We start from the raw sequence: 19,891 nt of genomic DNA on the forward strand, positions 1-19,891 counted from the left end.
TATTGGGAGAACTGTGATAGCTGCTGCATGTGAATGAACTTAAACCTTTTCCTTATGCCACAGGCAAAAAACAAAAACCAAAAAAAAACTCAGAATGGAAAGAACTAAAAATAAGGGCTGATTATAAAATCGTTAGAAGAAAACAGAGAAGTAAATCTTCATGATCTTGGAGAGGGTCAAAGACCCTTAGATATATTAAAATCACAAGCAGTAAAACATAATTGGATGTTCATAAAAGATGGTTCTGCTTGAAAAGACCATCAGAAATGTGAAAGAAAACCTACACAATAGGAAAATTTGCAGATGAGGTTATCGGATAAGGAATTGTGTCCAGAAAGCACAAAGACTAACATCATAATGAAGATAACCAATTCAATTCAAAAATAAGCCAAGGATCTCAACAGATTTTTCTCCAAGGAGGATATACAAACAGGTATTAGCACATATAAAGATGCTCAGTATCAATGTCCATTAGGGAAATGCAAATCAACACTGAGATACACTTGACATCAACTAGGATGACTATAATCAAAGTCAGATTAACAAGTGACAAGGATGTGGAGAAACTGGAACCCTTGTATATATGGGTGGGAATATAAAATGGTGCAGCTGCTTTGGAAAACTGTTAGTTTTCCAAATGCAGTTACTGCTTGGCTCAGCAATTCTGTGTAGCTACATAACCAAGAGAAATGAAAATATGCAAAAATGTGTACACAACTGTTCACAACAGGATTAATCATGACAGCCCAAAGATGGTAGCAGCCCAAAACACTCATTAGCTGATGACTACAATAGTGACATCTGTGACAGTTAGGGGTCACTTAGTATTGTTGAGAAGTAGGGAGGCTGATATCTAAGGGTTCTTTTTTGAAGTAATGTTCTAAAATTGATAGCAACATACCTATGGATGTATTAAAAACTTTTATAATTTTCAGTGATTGTGTTGTCAATAGTTTAAGAAACATGATTAAAAAAAAAAAAAAAAATCCACACCAGCCAGAACTGAGCAGTTGTTAGGCACTGTGGGGTCGGACTTACATGTAGCATTACTTTAAAATTTTTCTTTTGTTTGTTTGTAAGGCGGTTACACAGACAAATCTTCCTTCTGTGTCATTCCCCAGATGGCTGAAAAGGCCAGCACTGGGCCAGGCCAAAGCCAGCAGCTTCATCTAGGTCTCCCATACGGGAGCAGGGGCTCAGGCATTTGGGTCCTTTCACTGTTTTCCCCAGGCAGTTAGCAGGGAGCTGGAACAGAAGTGGAGCAGCCAGGGTTTGAACAGGCGCCCACATGGGATGCATAAGGAAACTGAGGCTGAGAATCACTGCCCATTATAATAAAGGGGTGAGAAAGTTGGTTCTTCAACCTCACAATGAAAATAAAGATTGGATAGGCTGTCAGAAAATTAGGCTGTATCCAGCTCATCCAGACCCTGTAAACAGTAAGGTTTTGAGCACAGAGTACCAAGATACTGAAGATCACGTAGGAACAACTGCGGTCACCCACGTGTGATCTGTAACTATTCCCCTTTGGCTATCTCTTGAATCTATGCTTGCTCTTCTTTGCTACTACTGTATGCTAATCAATTTTGGTGGTGAACAGGAGGAAAATCCGTGTTTTTGGAAAGGGAAACTAGGAAATTCTGTGAATTTCAGTGTTTTGTCATAAAATCCCTTCTATTAGCTGTTTAAACATGAAGTTAATGAGTGTGAGAATCAGATTAAGGCCTTAAATAGCCCTTGCCGTCTGCTGAATGACAAAGACCAACATTGTGACTGACTACAGCATTACTCGCAAAGTGAAGATCCCTGGAATTGAGGGTTACTGAAGGGTTAAAAGTTACTAAGTGGCTTTATTTCCTCACCTTCATTTAAGACCAAAACACTGAATTTGCTGGTGACATATTCTTTGACATTTTTTGAAGAAACCAAGCCAATTTAGAAGCCTAACAGCTGCTACACTTGAAGTTATCTGGCTATATCTCAAGTTATTTAATTCAAATAGCTCCCTGTCTGCTGACACATTTTTCTCATAATATAGATGAAACTGACAGTTGCTGGAAACGGGAGACCTCATACAATGTCATCATCACATTGTTAAGCCATTAAGGAGCAGTTATTGTCAAATCGGCCTTTCCAGGTAGTTCTAGCTTGCATGCCCTTACTCAGATTTCACTATCTGTTATAGTCATCACAAAAGTTTGTCTAGATCTAGGATGCCTTCCAAGAGCTCTCCAGGCAGAAATAACTTTCTATAATTGTATTATTTACAATAATCTCTCTATGGTTGTATTTACCTTACTACTCTGACATTAAGTACCTTACTTAAGCTTACTAAAATAACCTTTTATTAAGTAAGTTGAGTTTTTTGTATTCTCAGTATCAAGTACAGTATTTAATTCACTGCAGTTAATAAAAATTTACTCAATTGGTCAGTTGTTCAGAATTACCTTAAAGTTTATCCAATGTACTGATAAAAAGCCATATAAATACATTAAAATGTAAACTCATTAACAAACTCATTTAGAACCGGTAGGCTGTTCACTTTTATGACTTCCCTTTTATAGAGAAAAAAGCATATTTCTTAAAAATAAGCACCACACATTCACTATATTCACCAAACTTCTTTAGTTTAAAAACAATCATTGACAGTACATTTCTCTTGTCAATTTTTTATTGTGCTACTTGCGCAAAAAAATGAAATTAAGCATTTACTGAATTATGTTTAGATCTTTAAATTATTCATTTAACAAGTTCATTTAAATAATATTCCATAAATGACAAGCAGCTTAAATAGATGTTTAACTATCATTAAAAAATTCATAAAATCAAAGCCAGTTAAATTTTCAACAAGGCAATGTAACCTTTACCACTAACCTGACTAAAAGGCCGCACCCGCACTGCCACTTTCACACTGTCAGTACTTGGCATAGGCATTTTCATCGTTTTCATTATTCATACTGTTATTTGGTAGAAAAATATTGTAGAAAAGCACACTGCTTATGCTGTTCTTCACACGGCAACATTAACAGCTCAGCCCACACAGCAGTTCATTTCTGGATGATCAATTATTAATGGTCCATTCATTATACACTATCAATTACCTGATATAAATTATTTTACAATACTTACTTATTGATGTATTTTATAGCCTATATCAAGTATCATTACATAATCGTGCAGAGCCACACTGTAAAATGCAAGGTGCTTTTGTTTTTTCTTCTTCCACATCTACTTATCACCCTTTTTCAAATCTGTGCCTGAGGTTCTGAGATAATCTGCTAGTTTTGAAACCTGAATTTAATTAAGGGGTTCCTGTGATTCAGTACCAAGCTCTTCCACAACAATAGTACAAAATCTGTCCTGAAATCTCATCAATATGAGGCACATACCAAGTGCACTGAATATCCACAAAACAGATTTATTTTACATTTCTCTACTTTCTCAAACCCTTTTATGAGGTTGCTAGTGAGCAGTGAACCGGTCAATCTAACCTGGGTTATTAGTCTCTGAGAAATTAAGAGACTTTTTAAAGATAAATAGCCTTTAAGCTTGCTGAACAAGAAATGCCAACATTACAGTTAATCAATGCATTACTTGGAAAATTTGCTCATATGAGGTAGATTACACAAAATTTGTGAAAGTACAAAAAGGTGGCAAAATCACATGCCCATAATTTGATTTCAACATAGTAACAGCCAAACACAGAACACATCTTATGATTAGAAATCTTAATCACAGAATCAAAGTGCATAAATTATAAAATAGCAACTCTAAAATCAGTTTAATCCTCATTTTAAGATCTGTCTAGTAATTGTAGAGAAATAAAATGGGACCAATGCCTACTAGTATATAAAATCATTACAACAGAAATCCCCTCTCAATAATCTAACAGACACAAACTACTGTGAAGTAGACACTTTATTTAACATTCCAATAATAGCCATATTTACATATTATATAAATGTATGAAGTCTTAATATAAAATAGAAAAAACTGCCTGGACTGAAAGAATCACTCCACATGGAGCTATTTTACTTATTGAACTTCTGTTTACAAAAATTTACAATAATTTATATATAAATTATTTTCTTCCAAATTAGATGATTTTTAATAACCCACACAACTGTGATGTCTTTACAAACAGGTGTATATTAAAAACTTGAAAGAAAAATTACAGCATTTTTCTACGTAAAACTTGCTTTGGAAAAGAAGACAGTTTTTTTCTGCTCTTTCCAAGAGCTTTTCCTGTAACTTCTGCAGTTTTTCTTGGTTTGCTCTTTCCTCCATCAACTGGGCTCGCTAAGGGAGATATCAGCTTAATTTCTACTGGAGGAGGTGACCAAGAACTTTCCTTTTCTGTATTTCTGCGGGGGAGGAGGAAAAGATAAGAATAAGCACATTGTGTAAGTGGCTTCCCGATACTGACAGAAACTTTAGGGAAACTGTGCCTAGTGCTTTCATTTTATAAGAGAAGTGAAGTGAAGCTGGAAGTCATACAGGCTAATGAGAGGCAAAATTAAAGTTTCACATAAAAGAATTTTCCCTCAGTGACATGGGCATTAACAGCAACCACCACAGGACCTACACATTCCAAATGTGTTCATCAATACTGCTGGGTTATAGGAACGGGCCAACTAGTGGTCAGTGGTCAGTGCACAGCAGGAGAGCTAAGCAGGTTCTTGGTATCAAAAACGATGATACTCAAGCACCCGCAATTAGCACATATGTATGTAATTTCAAACTTGAAGTAGCTTTCCCAATGAAAACAATGATACTAATTAAGGTTAACAGTCATTAAATCAGTTTTAAAACAAGATAAAATGGGGATAAGGTTTTTGGCCTAGTAGTTAAGATGACTTCCCAGCTCTTCTCCAGCCCAGCCCTGTCTTTCGTATTTGGGGAAATGAACCAGCTGATGGGAGATCTCCCTCTGGTATCCCTCTCCTCCCTCTCTCTCCCACCCCCACCCCCACCTCTCAATTAACTTGTACTTTTAGTAAATTCAACCATGCCTAAGCACAGCAAGGACAAAATACTATTTAACAAGCATTTCTGAAATTTCCTGTGGATTTGCTACTAGTGAAATAACACCAGGATTTTTAAGTTTATGATTCTGTTACTAGTTTATTTACTAATGAAAAGGTTAACCATCCCAGTCCCCCTCCTCCAACAAATGCAAAAAATAGGTACACTGGATGCAAAATTATCCCCAACCTATCACCCTTCTTTAAAAAGGATAAGCAGGTTTTCATTCTATATAGAAATCTACCTTCAGCAGTGAAATCTAATAATCAAGGAGATAGTGCTTATAAATGTCCTTAAGAATGATCATTTTCTGATGAGCTTAATTTCCCTTTTCAAATTGACTTTTCTCAAATCTGACATTGAGAAACAAAGGCATAAAAATTTCAGAAAACAAAGTCATACTTGCTTGCTTGTCTTGTTTTTGCAGTCCTGATTCTTTTCACTTTTTGCTTTCCCACAGCTTCTACTGATTTAGCATCATCTTCCTATGGGTTAAAAATTGTGAAAAGATAAATCGTTAAGCAGAAATTTGAAATATAAATTTAGAAATTCTACACTGAGTCAAGGCATATAACCCAACACTACTATTGAATTCAAACTCAACAAATCCCAAATTGTTTCCTTAAATTTTTAAACAGAAACCTTGGTATTTTTTATTCCTCATTCTCACAATTCCAACTAATCTCCCAGTCCTGCCAAATTTTATTTTTCAATGTTTCCACTGTTTTTCTGTTCTCATTATGTCTGTCTAAATCCATGCTTTCATTATTTTGTAAGAACCTGGCCACTGGGACTATTATGTCCCTCCCTAGAATTCACCTTTCATAGACCCCATGCCCCACACACATGGCCACTCTCTAGTGTATGAGCATTCCCCACCTACCCCTGATACGCTGCTGAGTCTTTGCCTTTGTGATTTTTCTCTGCAAAGAATACCTACATCCACCACCTTCTACCCATAGAAGTAGTTGACTATAAATTATTTGTATCATACTGTGAAATAACTATTGTGTTTCTGTCTCTGCAATGACCGTGTTTAAGAATTAAACTGTGAACTCCTAAAAGATAAGGAAGTAGCTTTTATTATTTTTCTGTAAGCCTCTGCCACTGCATGGTAACTGACTCACGGCAGAGAATTCAATACAAGTTTATGAATTAATGTTTGTAAGTATAAGGGGGACAAAGTCCCTGAACTGTTTTCATCTTAGGGTTATGTACAATCAGGTGACTGAATCAACTCTGAAATGCATTCTAAGTGTGCTCTGTGAATGACACTCCAGGGGTTTGCAGGCCTCCATCTTTAATAAACCCATTCAGATAATTCTAATGGCACTACAGTTTAGAAACCTTTTTCCTAAACTGCAGCAGCCAAATCCCCAAAGATGTAGAGAAAAAACAAATTTTGGGCTTTTAGTATAAGTGACTCCTATCTTTAAAGTTTACTTAGAAAACATTTTAGAAATAAACTTATTAAAATTAAATGAAGTTTAAAATTTTATTTAGTAAATATATTTATTTTAAAAACTAAAGTCAGTTAAAAATACAGGAAATCATATATTCCTTACCAGTTCATCTATAAGTTTGGACGCAGTAGATGTATTTTTTTGCCTGGTCCTCAAAGCAGGAGGTGAGATAACAAACTGAGAAGTCAAATCTGATACCAATTCTTTCAGCTGTGCAGGAGCCTCTACTTGTTTAGCTGAAGTTGAAAAAACAAACACCTCACTGTATCTTTGTATACTCTGTATATGCTATGCTTTCAACAAGAAGCTTGGAACAAATGATGCACACAGAAACATGCGAATATCCCAAAACCCAGAAAACATTGGTATCCCAAATTAATTGTTTTTGGAGACAGAATTGACAGAAAAAATCCAGTAGCATTTGGGTGATCCAAATGTTTAATAAAATTAATTTTAAAATGCTTGGAGCTAAGAAATGCTACAGACCTTAAAATAGGCATAAAACTGTCTTATCTCAGTTTCAATTTATTCTGCCTGTTCCTCAGACATTTTGGGGAGGAAAGCATTAAACCCATATATAACCTGAGCTAACCTGCATCATAATTAGTATGTACACAGATGATAAAGATGACAAAGATCTGAATCAGAGAGCTGTTTGCTACACTACACCGAAATAACCCACGATCTTTGCATTTATTCTTCCGGTTGTGAAGAAAAGTATTAGTTATGTTCATAACATTCTTCTGCTACTCTCACTGCTGTGTTTTTTACTTTCATCCAATACAAAGGGTCTTCAAAATGTTAATGAGAAAATGAAAAGATTTTGCTACCCCAAATTTTGAGATCCACGGATAAGTGGGAGCTTTAAAATGTGTATCGAAAATGTGTATAACGACAATAATAGTAAGGATTTCAACATTTTTTTGCACCAAAATAAGTATCTTAAATTCCATTTCAATGAATGTTTCTCAAGTACCCTTTTATCAGCTTGGTAAAGTTAGCTAAAATCTCACATATTCTGTCATTTCATTCTTCTCCATGGAAAGTGTAGGTGAAAGCACTCTCCTATCATGAAGAAACTTCCACATGCCACCAAAATAATCAAAGCAGGAAGTAGAGGGGAGAGAGAAGCATACCTTGTAACTATAAATCATTTTTAAGACAAATGATCAATTGCACTGGCAGGGTCACTTTCCTGTGCAGAGACTACACAAAAATAACAACTCAATATAGTAAAGGAGGTTTTTGTACAGTGAACGCTGAAGACAGAAAATTTCAAGTCTTCATATTTTATATGACATATCTTCTATCTCAGGAAGCAATTATATAAGAGGCCACATGGGTTTATCCATTGACAGTTTTTAAAATTTTAAATAAATCAGGAAAGTTATCTACTTTACTTACAAGGCCCTTATTAACTGCACTGCTGAAATTCTAATTTCAAACTAAACAAATTTTGTTTACCCAGCCATTATTCTGACCTTCATAAAGAGCTGCTCTTTAAGGACCTAGCCAACTACCTCAGAATTAACCTTTCTTTCATGGTCACCTTTATAGACATCTTTTAACCATCTCCCCCACTGAAATTGTTTTCTCTCATAAAATCTTAACATTAGAAATATATTATGTATCTGTTTGAATATTTTGTCTATATGTGTGTGTGTGTGTGTGATACATCAAGAGTAAGATATTCCCACCATTGGGGAGAGACATAACCCCAGTTTGAGCATGTATGACAAACATCAACCAAATACTCATTAGCTTACTAAGTAACAATGAGGGACAGCGGGGCCTGCAGACAGGTCAGTTTTGCCTAGTAGTGAATATGCGTTTAAATAATCTGTTTAACAATGTCAAGTGAATTATAGGATTTAAAAAGTCATAGGGGGATCATTAAATTTCTGAATTTCAAACTTTAAAGTCATTTTTAGGGCAAATAATCAGTTAGTGCTTTAAATCAAATAGTGCTTTTAAAACAATCAAACGTTAAGTTGATGACTAAGCTGAAAAGTGCTTTGGATAGAAATAAAAAAGTACCTTTTGTTTTTCTTGGAACCTTCGAGACGGGAGGAGAAAATAAAAATGGCTCATTTTGCGGTTCAGAAAGGTCCGGCAACAAGGTGGCCTTGCTAGATCGAGTCCTTGTGCTACGGGAGGATTTAGTAAAACCCGCCATGGCAAGCAATCCTTCTTCTTGGTCATTTGGTTCTTTGTGTTCTTCTGTTATTGAGTGTAATGGATGTTTTTGGCTTCGATTTTCAGTCCTTCTACTGAGCTTCTTCTCAGAGCTCATCACTATAGCAAGTTCCTCATTTGGCACTATAATGGATTTTTCTAAAGCTCGTTTTCCCATATCGGTATTTTCACTTCTAGCTGGGGTGTTTCTTGTAGATCTCCTCTGGACGCTAAGAACTTTCCTTTTTGTGGGACTTTCTTCCTTAAAAGTCTTAGATCCTACATCTTCAGATGGATTTATTTTTCTTGGTCTACCACGTTTCCTAGGTGTGGCAAGCATATCAGATTCTGCCTGAAGAGTCAGCTTGGATGAATCAACTTCAGAGCCTTCTATGCCATCCAGTGTACTAGCTTCTTTCTCTTTGACCCTTCTTCTAAGCTCAAGAGGTAGTTCCTGGTCACTGGATATTCCATCTTGTTTATATCCTGTATTTTCCGAAACTTCTATATTAACATGTTTCAATTTTCTGGTAGTTCTACTAGGACTTGCTACTTTACTCACTTTTAGATCATTTATAATTTCAACACTTTCCTGATTTTCTACAGAATTTTTCCTTCTTTTAGGAGTCTTTTTTGTAACAGATGAAGATGAAAGTTTAATCCTTTTAGCAGTTTCTTCAGCTGCTGGTTCCAATAGCTGAGATGATTTTAACCTTCTTAATTCCCTACCTGGAGTAACCTCTAACTCCTGTTCCACAGAATTGAAACTTTCTAATGTGTCTTTGTCAATTTCCTTCTTTCTCCTTCCTTTCCTAGAAGCAACAGAATTTTGAGGTGTTTTCTGGTTCTGAGATATTCCTTTGATATCAGAAGAGGCACTTTCAGGTGCCTCAGAAATTTTTGTTTTCCTACTTTTCTCTGTAACCGATAGCCCCAGCATCTTAGAAGAAACATCTGCTGACGACTCTGGTTGTGTGGATCTGATACTCAGGTTTTGGATGCGTTGTCCTCTTGCCCGAGTTCTAGAGGAAATCATGTCATCAGTCTGGCTGACATTTATAGGCATTGTACTTGTCTCCTGGACAGTCTTAACTGCAGATCTTGTCAACTTGGTGGAAGACATTACTTTTTGGCTTATTAAAGGTATGTTCCTGTCAACTGACTGTTCCATTGTATCTGAAGTAATTTCCTTATTTCTTGTATCTTTAATCACATCTAATAAATTTTCTGCAATTGCCACTTTTATTGGTTCAGGCACATATGGTAATGTCTCTACTTTTTGGGACTCTTGATCACTAGTTATGACAGACGGTAAATTTGCAGTACATCCATGATTACCATTTTCTCCACTGTGCACAAGTTTTTCCTCAGTTGCAGGGTTAGCTGTCTTAGGTAACACATTAGATACTGCAGCGTCCCCCATCTCAACCTCTCCTTCTTCACCTTCCAGTATCAAGGTAAAGTTGCTCTGAGCCACAAAAAGTTCCCCATCGACTTCAGCAATGTCACATTCAGCAGAGTCTTTATTATCAGGTAAGTCACAAAACTGCTGTTCAATGCTATCAAAATTATATTGAAGCTTAAGCGTTCCTGAAGGATACAGCTCATTGAAAGAAAGATTCCTAGCCTCTTTTGAATCTTGAGCTTCAAGCTTTTCATGCTCAATCACCTAAAATGAATTAAAAATAAGAGACTGGTTAAAGAATTTTACTCTGTATCAGAATCTAAAGCACACAGGTTTTTAATGAGTTTCTCACCCTGGGTGTGTATATTTAAAAAAAAAAAAACTACATTTGATATGGCATACACTTAAAAGTTTACTTTATAAAATAACCATTTTAAGCAATCAGACTTTCTCATATTCAGAATAATTAGAAACAGATTTTTGAGATTATGATGAATTAAACTAGAAATCCCACATTTTTAATAAAACCTTGAAAATTATTATGATACTACCAGTTATAAGAATTAAGGACTTATTGTATTCTCACCCATGAAAAAAATTAACCGGAGACAAAGAAACACCCCCAATTGTTTTAATGAAAATCCCCAAATTACCTAACTATTCACACTTTTCTAAACAGCATGATCCCCATAAGGTTGAAGAACAATTCACCTACATAAGCTCCCTTGGGCTAGACTCAATCCTCTTCCCTTTGCTGGGGCTGCATAAACCATGAAATTCCTAAGGCTTTCAAGTTCAGTACCTCTCCTGCAAGGGTTTGGTGGAAGAAGGAATGGTCCTTGCATTTACCTTTTGGTAAGGGAAGGGGAGAAAAAGGAGGAGGTAGAAAGTAACAGAGAGATCTCCTGACCAAGAAGGTAGAACATTACCACCCATCTAGACAAAGACATTTTCCCACTCCCCAAACATTCAATGAGATGACAGATTGGAAACAACCTAGAAATGAGGATTCCCATTTACACATGCTCACAATTTTTATTAGCTTCCCAACCAAAGGAATTAGAACTTTAGCCCTCTATTGTGAAAACTCATGAGGATGAATATGGATAATGTGACATTTTTATGAATTAAAACTTCCCAATTTCTATATAATCAGATTTCTAGAAATAATTACAAGAGTATTCCATCTTAAATGCATTACATTAAAAAAACAAAACAAAACAAAAAAAACACCCTTTCTGGAGTACACAGAAGTTCAACACCAGCCATCTGAATATCATCCTCCCACAAGTATGCATGGGGAAAAATCCTGTTTAACAATATCCACTTATTTTCAAACATATACTCTGAACAGTCTAAATGTCAAACTTGAGTCTGGAGTAGCCATTCTCTGTTGTCTTATGGCTAAAAACTTTTCATCAGAATTAAATACTAAGCAAAAAGTAAATAACTGTGGCTTCTTTAACACAGCCTTTTGGTTTTCATGAAAACCAGTTTCCTAAAGGATATGCTAACAAAATATTTACATACTTGCTTTTTGAACACAGATTTTTTAATAGAGGTTTATATGTTGTAGTCAAATAGACAAGATTATCTTCAAAAAGTTCACAATGTGTATTATGAAAATTAGGTATGAATTTCAAAGTGTTTTGCACCAAAATACTTTTAATTTTATTCCAGTTTTCCACAAACTTTTTGAAGTACTCTTGTATATCAATTTTAGACGCTTTTATTTTTTCAAATTTAACTAAGCCAAACAAAGACAAAAGTAAAAAATTAAAAATTTTTACATGAATTCCTTGAGTATCAGGACGACTGTCAGAAATTGGAGGCTTCTCTTCTGGTAAGTCAACACCTTCTTTTAGCACGTCAACTTCTATCTCCTGATCTTCTTTTAGGTTCAATGCAATTTCCTGGTCAAGCCTATGCTCAGAAATACTAAGGCTTTCAGAAGTAACGATCCCAGAGTTTCCATTCTCATCAGGGACATCAGCCATAGCTGAAAGAAAAAATCAGTGTTAATCTTCCTCAGTATTCTATCATTCATATTAAATATCACATATTTAATATTCACATAGAACACAGAATATAAATTTCACATATCAAAATGACACCACTAGTTTTTTCTCAACTGCAACATAATTCCTGCTCTTGCTGTGAAATTTTAATATGATAACTGCTTTGAAGAGGCTCAGTTGTTTCTTATTAATCCCAAAATTATATCCATCAGGAAGCTACTAGACAGCCAACCACTCTTACACCATTGAAGAACTGTATGAGGGGCATGCAATCTGGCTATGAAAAAGGATGGGCATGTCTCTGTTGGCAGAAAGCATCTAAATGAGCACAAAAAGTACTATGACTTACAGGCTCATCTGAAAAACTTTCTCCTTTCATCCTTCCTTTGCCAAGGTTCTTTGTCATTAGCAACTGTAGGTCATATTTAGGTTTAGAATTTGTGAATGATGCAAAATACAAAACACCTCAAAAGGGGAAAAATAACAGACTAACAATTAAAAATCCTTTACCATTTACTAAAAACCAATTAAAAATTTTAGAGGAAAAAATAACTAGGAAAAATATTTCATAATATTAACAGGTAATGGGGGCTCTTAGTTCTAATACACAAAGTACTAGTAAAATGAAAAATGTTGTCATCTGACAGTTTAGCAAAGAGGAAAGGGAAAATGGATACGTTGCCTTCTATGATAGTAGTAAATTACCTCCATTGGAGAAAAATACTTAAAATCTGTGTATAATTCTTGGCCTGGCAAGTTCAGTATTTTGAATCTACCCAACTGAATGTACCAATATACATATACAGAAGCATAATCATTGCAGATGAAACAGCAAAAACAAATGATCATTCCTAATGTTTACTAAGGAGCAATTAGTTAAGCATAACTTATCAACCCTATCAAATGAGTATTATTGTTTCTATTGAAAACTTTAGTATTTTACAAAATAATAGAGGTAGAACCAGTTTTGCAGTTAAGTAGAGAGCCAGGTTATGAACCCAGCGTATATAATTCAAGCCCCTGTGCTCTTTAGCCACACTGTACTTATTTCTTCTTCCAACATATGGCAAACATGCATGGGGGGAAAAAAAATTCGGTAGAAAAAAAATGTTCATTGGATAGGGACCAAGTATTTAACATAGTGGTCGATACCCATATCCCAGTAGTGTTTGAGTTCGATTCTCAGCTCTTGCTCCAGATTGTTGCCAATGCAACCCTGTGAGGCAACAGTGACAGCTCAAGTAATAGGCAGGAGACCTGGACTGAGTTCCCAGCTTCAGTGCCAGGTTACCTCAAGTCAATGTGGGCAGTGGGGAGTGAACCCTCTGTCTCTCCATCTCTCAAAACAAAAAAAAAACTTAATGCATGAATTTTAGAGTCAGATCTTTTACCTGCTGGTTCACCCCCGAAATGGCCACAATGACCCGAGATAAGCCCATCCAAATACAGGATCCAGGAGCTTCCTCTGGGCATCCCATGCAGGTGTAGGGGCCCAAGCACTTGGGTCATCCTCCACGGTTTTCCCAGGCCATAGCAGAGAGCTGGATCAGAAGAAGAGCAGCTGGGACTAGAACCAGCACCCATAAGGGATGCAGGTGCTGCAGGTGGAGGCTTAGCCTACTTTGCCATAACACCAGCCTCAAAATTTTGTTTATTAAAACTATTAAATCCCATGTATTGTTAATTTCCCTGGAGAAAATTTACTCATTTATAATTTTTTCTTTCCTAATAATGAAAAAAGTCGTTCTGGCCCTTAAGTTACATCTACCACAAAATAAAAATAGGTATTGCCCTGTGAAGATACCAGAGTCTCACAAGATCAAACAGATGATTCCAAAAGAAAAATGTCACAAAATCCATCCTAAGATTTCTACTATTAGAGCCATACAATGCCTTATAAGCAACCTACTGTTTAAGTAGCTGATACATCTCCTTAGAACATGTTTACATTAAGGTTAGCTGACCAGAGAGAGTAGAGAATATTTAAGAAAATCTGGACAATAGATTCTTGTATTTTGAAAATAAATCTATTTAAAACACTAAAATGAAATAATCCCAAAGTTAAAATAACACATACATTTATTGTTATCTGCTCTAATTGTAGAGATGCAGGTTTCAACAGATGATACACCTTTATCCAAAACAGGTAACTTGGACTTCGGGGTGATGATTTTCCTTTAGAGATAGAAATATGTAGTTTAGTGTGTGAGAAGAATCTGCTTTAGCCCAACTGCCTCTTTACTTATCACTCTATTGATGAAAACTGAAGTTGAGAAATCAATACTATTCATACTCAATTTTAAATAACACTGTAAAATTTATAAGTGAATAGATTAAAAATAAGTTGTGGAACATGCTGACAGCGGTCCCAATCAAATACAGGCATTTGTTATCCTTACTTAAACATTGTGGTTAAGTCTAACTAAGAATCAACAATACAATCCCACAAAATATCAAGCAAGTTTATAGTTAAAAATGAACTAGCTGCCAAGTGGTGAACATTCACCTACATTCTAATAACCACAAACTTTATTCTCATGAGTCTGGGCTCTTTGTAACTGTTGCAATTACCCATTAAACTCACTGCAACAACAAGTTTTCAAGGAACACCAGAACTAAAAATAACTTGGATAATCCTGTCACACTGGTTTTTCTCACTTTTTCCATGAAGGCCTGGAAAAGATTTCATCCAGTCTGGATTTCTCTTCTCAGAGGTAAAGCATGTGTCTGAACTGAATGTGCTGAATTTGAATGAAGCAACTACCAAGATCTTAATCTGGTGGATGGTTTGTTTAGTCACTCATTACTTATAATGAGCCCTTTATAATGTTTAAAATTATCGTGTTCATGAGTTACTTTTATTAAAACACTCTTAGAACGTCTTGATTACTGAAGCTGTTACTTTTTTGAATCTTTGACAGCACTGCTACTTTTGTGCTGACAGGCAATCTATGTTCAGTTAAAACGAAACAAGGGGCTTTGCCAAGTGAACAATCACTTCACTAAACACACTGATTAGCTAGCTGACTTTTCAATAAAGGAAGCAGTGCAATGGTTCATATTCTAATACAGGCTCCTCCTCTTCCTGTGAGCTGAAAAACCAGCACCTGCTTGCTAGATCACACTTTGAATACATCATCTAGTATAACCACCTTTCCTGGCACACAGTGTCTGTGAAGTTATTTGTGAGCACAGTATTTTAATCAGTCAGTAGAAAACAAAAAGGTAGCTGGAGTCTTCTATCAACCAAATGTTAGGAACATTTGGTTCAATACTGTCTCTACTAGGCTCCACTTTGGTCCTCTAAGAGTCCTATGTCTGATCATGCTGAGACCACTGACAGGGTGAAGGCATGATTTTTTGGTCTTCAACAAAAACAAATCACCAACAAATATTAAGAGTTCTGCCTCAACTTGTATGTCTGCATATTTTGGAAATGTCTAGTAGCATTTTAAGATTTCATGGCAACTACTAGGTAACACACAACTGTACAACTGCACTTCTTCCAAAACAGAAAACATTACCAAAACAGAGATGTTGAAGATCTACAAAACAATCTCTTAAAAAGTATTTGAAGTTTTCTCCATAAACTTACCCTTCATGGACTGATGGTACATGAGAATCAACTCCTTGAATGGGGCTTAAATGATTTAATTCTGAGAATGCTTCCTCTCCAACTTCTAAAATGCCAATAGATCATACAAAAATATTAATTTATACTAACCAGTAGTTACTTGTTACCTTAGATTATTACTATCTTTTAAAAATTCTAAATTTATCTGAGAGGCAGAGAGACAAAAGTATAGGCAGAGCTCCCATCTGCTGGTCCACTCCCCAAATGCCTGCTATGGCCAGGACTGGGCCAAACTGAAGCAATAAGCTGGGAACTCAATCCAGATCTCACCTAGAGAGTAGCAGGAACCCAACCACTTGAGTCATCACCTCTGCCTCCCAGGGTCTGCATTAATAGGAAGCTGGAGTGAAAACTGAATGCAGGCGCTGCAATGCAGGACATGGCAGTGAGGCCACATATCTATTCCAGGACTGTTTATAAGTGTTTAGATCTGCTGCATTTCGGTTCTTTTAGATTTATTAGCTTGGCATTAGGCTGCCAGTAGATCCTTATTCTAATTCTCTAACACTGACTAAAGAGCCCCCATTAACTATGAATATTTATATCTAATATTTGCTACTTTGAAATGTGATTTAAAAAAAAAAAAAAAGATTAATGTGGGGCCGGCGCCTGCAGTGCCAAGATCCCATATGGGCACTGGTTCGAATCCTGGCTGCTTCACTTCCGATCTAGCTTTCTACTGTGGCCTGGGAAAGCAGTAGAAGATGGCCCAAGTCCTTGGGCCCCTGCACTTAAATGAGAAACCCTGAAGAAGCTTCTGGCTCCTTGCTTCACATCAGCTCAGCTCCAGTCATTGTGGCCAATCTGGGGGAGTGAACCAGTAGATGGAAGACCTTCCCCCCAACCCTGACTCCCCTTCTCTCTGTGTAACTCTTTCAAATAAAAAAATAAATCTTTAAAAAAAAAAGCGATGCAGAAGCAGGCATTTAGCCTAGTGGTTAGGATACATGCATCCCAACAAAAGTCCTTGAGCTCAAGGCCTGGCTCTGGCTCCTCATTCCAGCTTCCTGTCAAAGCAGATGCTGGGAAGCAAAAGGTAAAGGCTCAAGCAGTAGGGTCCCTACAAACCACATAAGAGACCTGGATTCAGTTTCCAGGCCTGAATGTTGTGGGCATATGGGCAGTGATGGGAACATGAGTTCTCTCTCTCTCTTTTTTTTTTTTTTAAAGTACATTTATAGACTTGAACAATTAATGCTTATGTTTACTTAATAAAGATACTACGTCCAAACCTTATATGTTAAGAAACCTCAATTCAGCGAGGCAAAAAATATTTCCTAAAAGAAATTACTTATGACAGATATTTATCTAAGTGTGAGCGACACAGATTTAAAGTTAGGAGTTACTTTTAAATAAACCTGTTAAATATGTATGGGGTAAGAAACAAAAATTGGCTTATTCTTCTGATCCACCAATTCTAACCTAAGTCTTTGCCATTCCCCTTCCTGTGTTCTCCTGGCTCCTCCCATGCCTCCCAACATGGCATTATCCACAGTATGTGACTACAACATAGTACACTCTGAGCATATGATAATCATTTAACCTATACTTTTTTCTTATGGTGGAAAAAAATTCTATTACAAATTGTACTTAGAGATATCAATGGCGATTTTGAGTAGTTGGTAATGAGTTCTTACCCATTTGTTTCTTGAGGTCTGCAGCATTATCATCATCTTTCTCAGTTTGTTCTGTTAAATTAGCAATTTGCTCAGTGGGAGAACTTGTTGATTCAGAGTCCACAAAAATAACATCTTCAGATTCTTCTGGTGATGGTGCATCCTGATATTCTGAGGTAGTCTGATCTGATCTGGTTGAGGCACTGCTGGTTTCTTTGCTCAAATCCAGTTTCTCCAAACTTTGTGAGGAGGTATTCTGTGACCTTACATCTGTTATTTGATGATCTTTTTCAGGGCTATTTGGGAGAAATGATGTGGCTTTATCTTTGTTCTTCAGCCAATCAGTTTCTCCTGGATCTCCACATTTTTGGAAAGATGAAGTAACAAAAATTTCTGTTTTGTGGTCCTCCGCAGCCTGTTAAGAGTAATATTTTTGAAAATAAAAAAACTGACTAGTAAGCATCAGGTTTGGACCTAAGCTATTCAATGCAATCAGACCCATGCTCTGTAATTCTCCAAACCCTCTCTTTAATCAAAATGCATTTGTGTCAAATTTATTCTTTTCAGATACAGAATAGTTAATAATGCTTCCCTAATTCCAGAGGACTGTAATGTAAATGTAAAACAGGTTAGATGATCAACAGTCACCAACTGGGCTCTTAGTAACCACTCTTAAGATGTACCCTCCTGAACAAATAACCAATTAGGAACTTAATTATAAGGTAAGTTGGGGGGAGGGGATGGAAGAGGAAAGTGATTCAATATAGGGTAAAAAACAGCAAATTAGGAGGTCTGATATTAGTCCTATTTCTGCCAGCAAATATTTGACTTGACCATGGGCAACTTACTTAGTGCTTTTAAAGCCCTATTCTCTTTAGCTATAAATGAGGGGACTGGCTTAGCCAGTGCCCTGAAGTCTGTATCAAAACTGATGTTTTCTGATATATCCTCCTAAATACTATCAAACTTACTCCAGTAATACATTTTGTGTTCACGCCTTCTTCCATGAATGAAATTCTGGTTTCTTTAAATCGCAGAGGAGGAGTAAGAGACCGTCCAGGGGATAGAGAGGGAGATGCCAAAGGTGTTGTTCGAAGACCAGACCTTAGGATGGACTGAGGAGTAAACTCAGAAAATCCAGAAGAAGTAACTGACATGGCCAAAGTTTTGGCTTTCTGTAATAAGAATAAGTGGAATTCTACAGTTAGTATTTGTAAAAAGTACACAGGAGACAGACTGGGTCAAATGAATCACAATGGTAGTTACGTTCTCATCTCTGAAAAACATGTGATTAGAAATTTTTATTTCAGATTACTGGAAAACCAGAGCTTTCTCATGTAAGGTTACAAAATTAAAAGGGCAGGGATGGGGCTGGTGCTGTGGCTCACTTGGTTAATCCTCCGCCTGCGGCACCGGCATACCATATGGTTGCCGGTTCTAGTCCCGGCTGCTCCTCTTCCAGTCCAGCTCTCTGCTGTGGCCCAGGAGGACAGTGGAGGATGGCCTAAGTGCTTGGGCCCCTGCACCCACATGGGAGACCAGAAGGAGGCACCTGGCTCCTGGCTTTGGATTGGCGCAGTGCCGGCCGCTGTGGCCATTTGGGGAGTGAATCAACGGAAGGATGACCTTTCTCTCTGTTTCTCTCTCTCACTGTCTGTAACTCTACCTGTCTAATAAATTTTAAAAAAGGGAAGGGATGAGCACTGTCATACAGCAGTTAAAACTACTGGAGATACTGCATCAATATCAAGATGCCTGGTTCAAGTCCCACTGCTATGCTCTTCAATCCAGCATCCTGCTAAGGCATCTGAAAGGCAGCTGATAATGACTGAAGTACCTGGGTTCCTGCCACCCACAAGGTATACCTGGATGAATTTCCTAGCTCCTGGCTTTGGCCTAGCCCAGCACTAGTTATTGTGGGCATTTGGAGAGTACAGAAGACGACAGAAGATCTCTGTCACTTTGCCTTAAAACAAAAAACTAAAACTGTATTTTTTAAAAATTCATTTGACAGGTGGAGTTACAGACAGTGAGAGAGACAGAAAGGTCTTCCTTCCGTTTGTTCACTCCCCAAATGGCTGCTATGGCCGGCGCGCTGCACCAATCCGAAGCAGGAGCCAGGTGCTTCTTCCTGGTCTCCCATGCGGGTGCAGGGCCCAAGCACTTGGGCCATCCTCCACTGCCCTCCCGGGCCACAGCAGAGAGCTGGACTGGAAGAGGAGCAACTGGGACTAGAACCCGGCACCCATATGGGATGTTGGCACCAGCTTCAAACTTCATCTTTTTCTTAAGATCTTGGGTAGAGGCCAGCGCCGCGGCTCAATAGGCTAATCCTCCGCCTTGCGGCGCCGGCACACCGGGTTCTAGTCCCGGTCGGGGCACCGATCCTGTCCCGGTTGCCCCTCTTCCAGGCCAGCTCTCTGCTGTGGCCAGGGAGTGCAGTGGAGGATGGCCCAAGTGTTTGGGCCCTGCACCCCATGGGAGACCAGGAGAAGCACCTGGCTCCTGCCATCGGAACAGTGCGGTGCGCCGGCCGCAGCGCGCTACCGCAGCAG

At 37.4% G+C, this 19,891-nt stretch overlaps 2 protein-coding genes across 3 annotated transcripts in view; both read right to left on the bottom strand.

The window, feature by feature from the left end:
• LOC133773529 (kinesin-like protein KIF28) overlaps positions 1-2,957 on the bottom strand; it is a 66,677-nt gene extending 63,720 nt beyond the window's left edge. The window contains exon 1 of the mRNA XM_062210834.1: positions 2,875-2,957. Within this exon, the coding sequence (XP_062066818.1) occupies positions 2,875-2,949 (75 nt within the window). The 5' untranslated portion in view covers positions 2,950-2,957. The remainder of the gene's footprint in view (positions 1-2,874) is intronic.
• Positions 2,958-4,075: 1,118 nt separating this feature from the next.
• The window catches only part of AHCTF1 (AT-hook containing transcription factor 1), a 75,969-nt gene continuing 60,153 nt past the window's right edge, over positions 4,076-19,891 (bottom strand). For both annotated transcript variants that reach the window (XM_062210833.1, XM_062210832.1), the window contains exons 28-36: positions 18,308-18,511; positions 17,358-17,751; positions 15,682-15,766; positions 14,164-14,261; positions 11,859-12,067; positions 8,526-10,332; positions 6,591-6,724; positions 5,428-5,510; positions 4,076-4,364 (exon numbers count right to left, since the gene is read on the bottom strand). In XM_062210833.1, the coding sequence (XP_062066817.1) occupies positions 4,172-4,364; positions 5,428-5,510; positions 6,591-6,724; positions 8,526-10,332; positions 11,859-12,067; positions 14,164-14,261; positions 15,682-15,766; positions 17,358-17,751; positions 18,308-18,511 (3,207 nt within the window). In that variant the 3' untranslated portion in view covers positions 4,076-4,171. The remainder of the gene's footprint in view (positions 4,365-5,427; positions 5,511-6,590; positions 6,725-8,525; positions 10,333-11,858; positions 12,068-14,163; positions 14,262-15,681; positions 15,767-17,357; positions 17,752-18,307; positions 18,512-19,891) is intronic.

This window comes from Lepus europaeus, chromosome 14, assembly GCF_033115175.1.
Source record: "Lepus europaeus isolate LE1 chromosome 14, mLepTim1.pri, whole genome shotgun sequence".
Taxonomy (NCBI): Eukaryota; Metazoa; Chordata; class Mammalia; order Lagomorpha; family Leporidae; genus Lepus; species Lepus europaeus.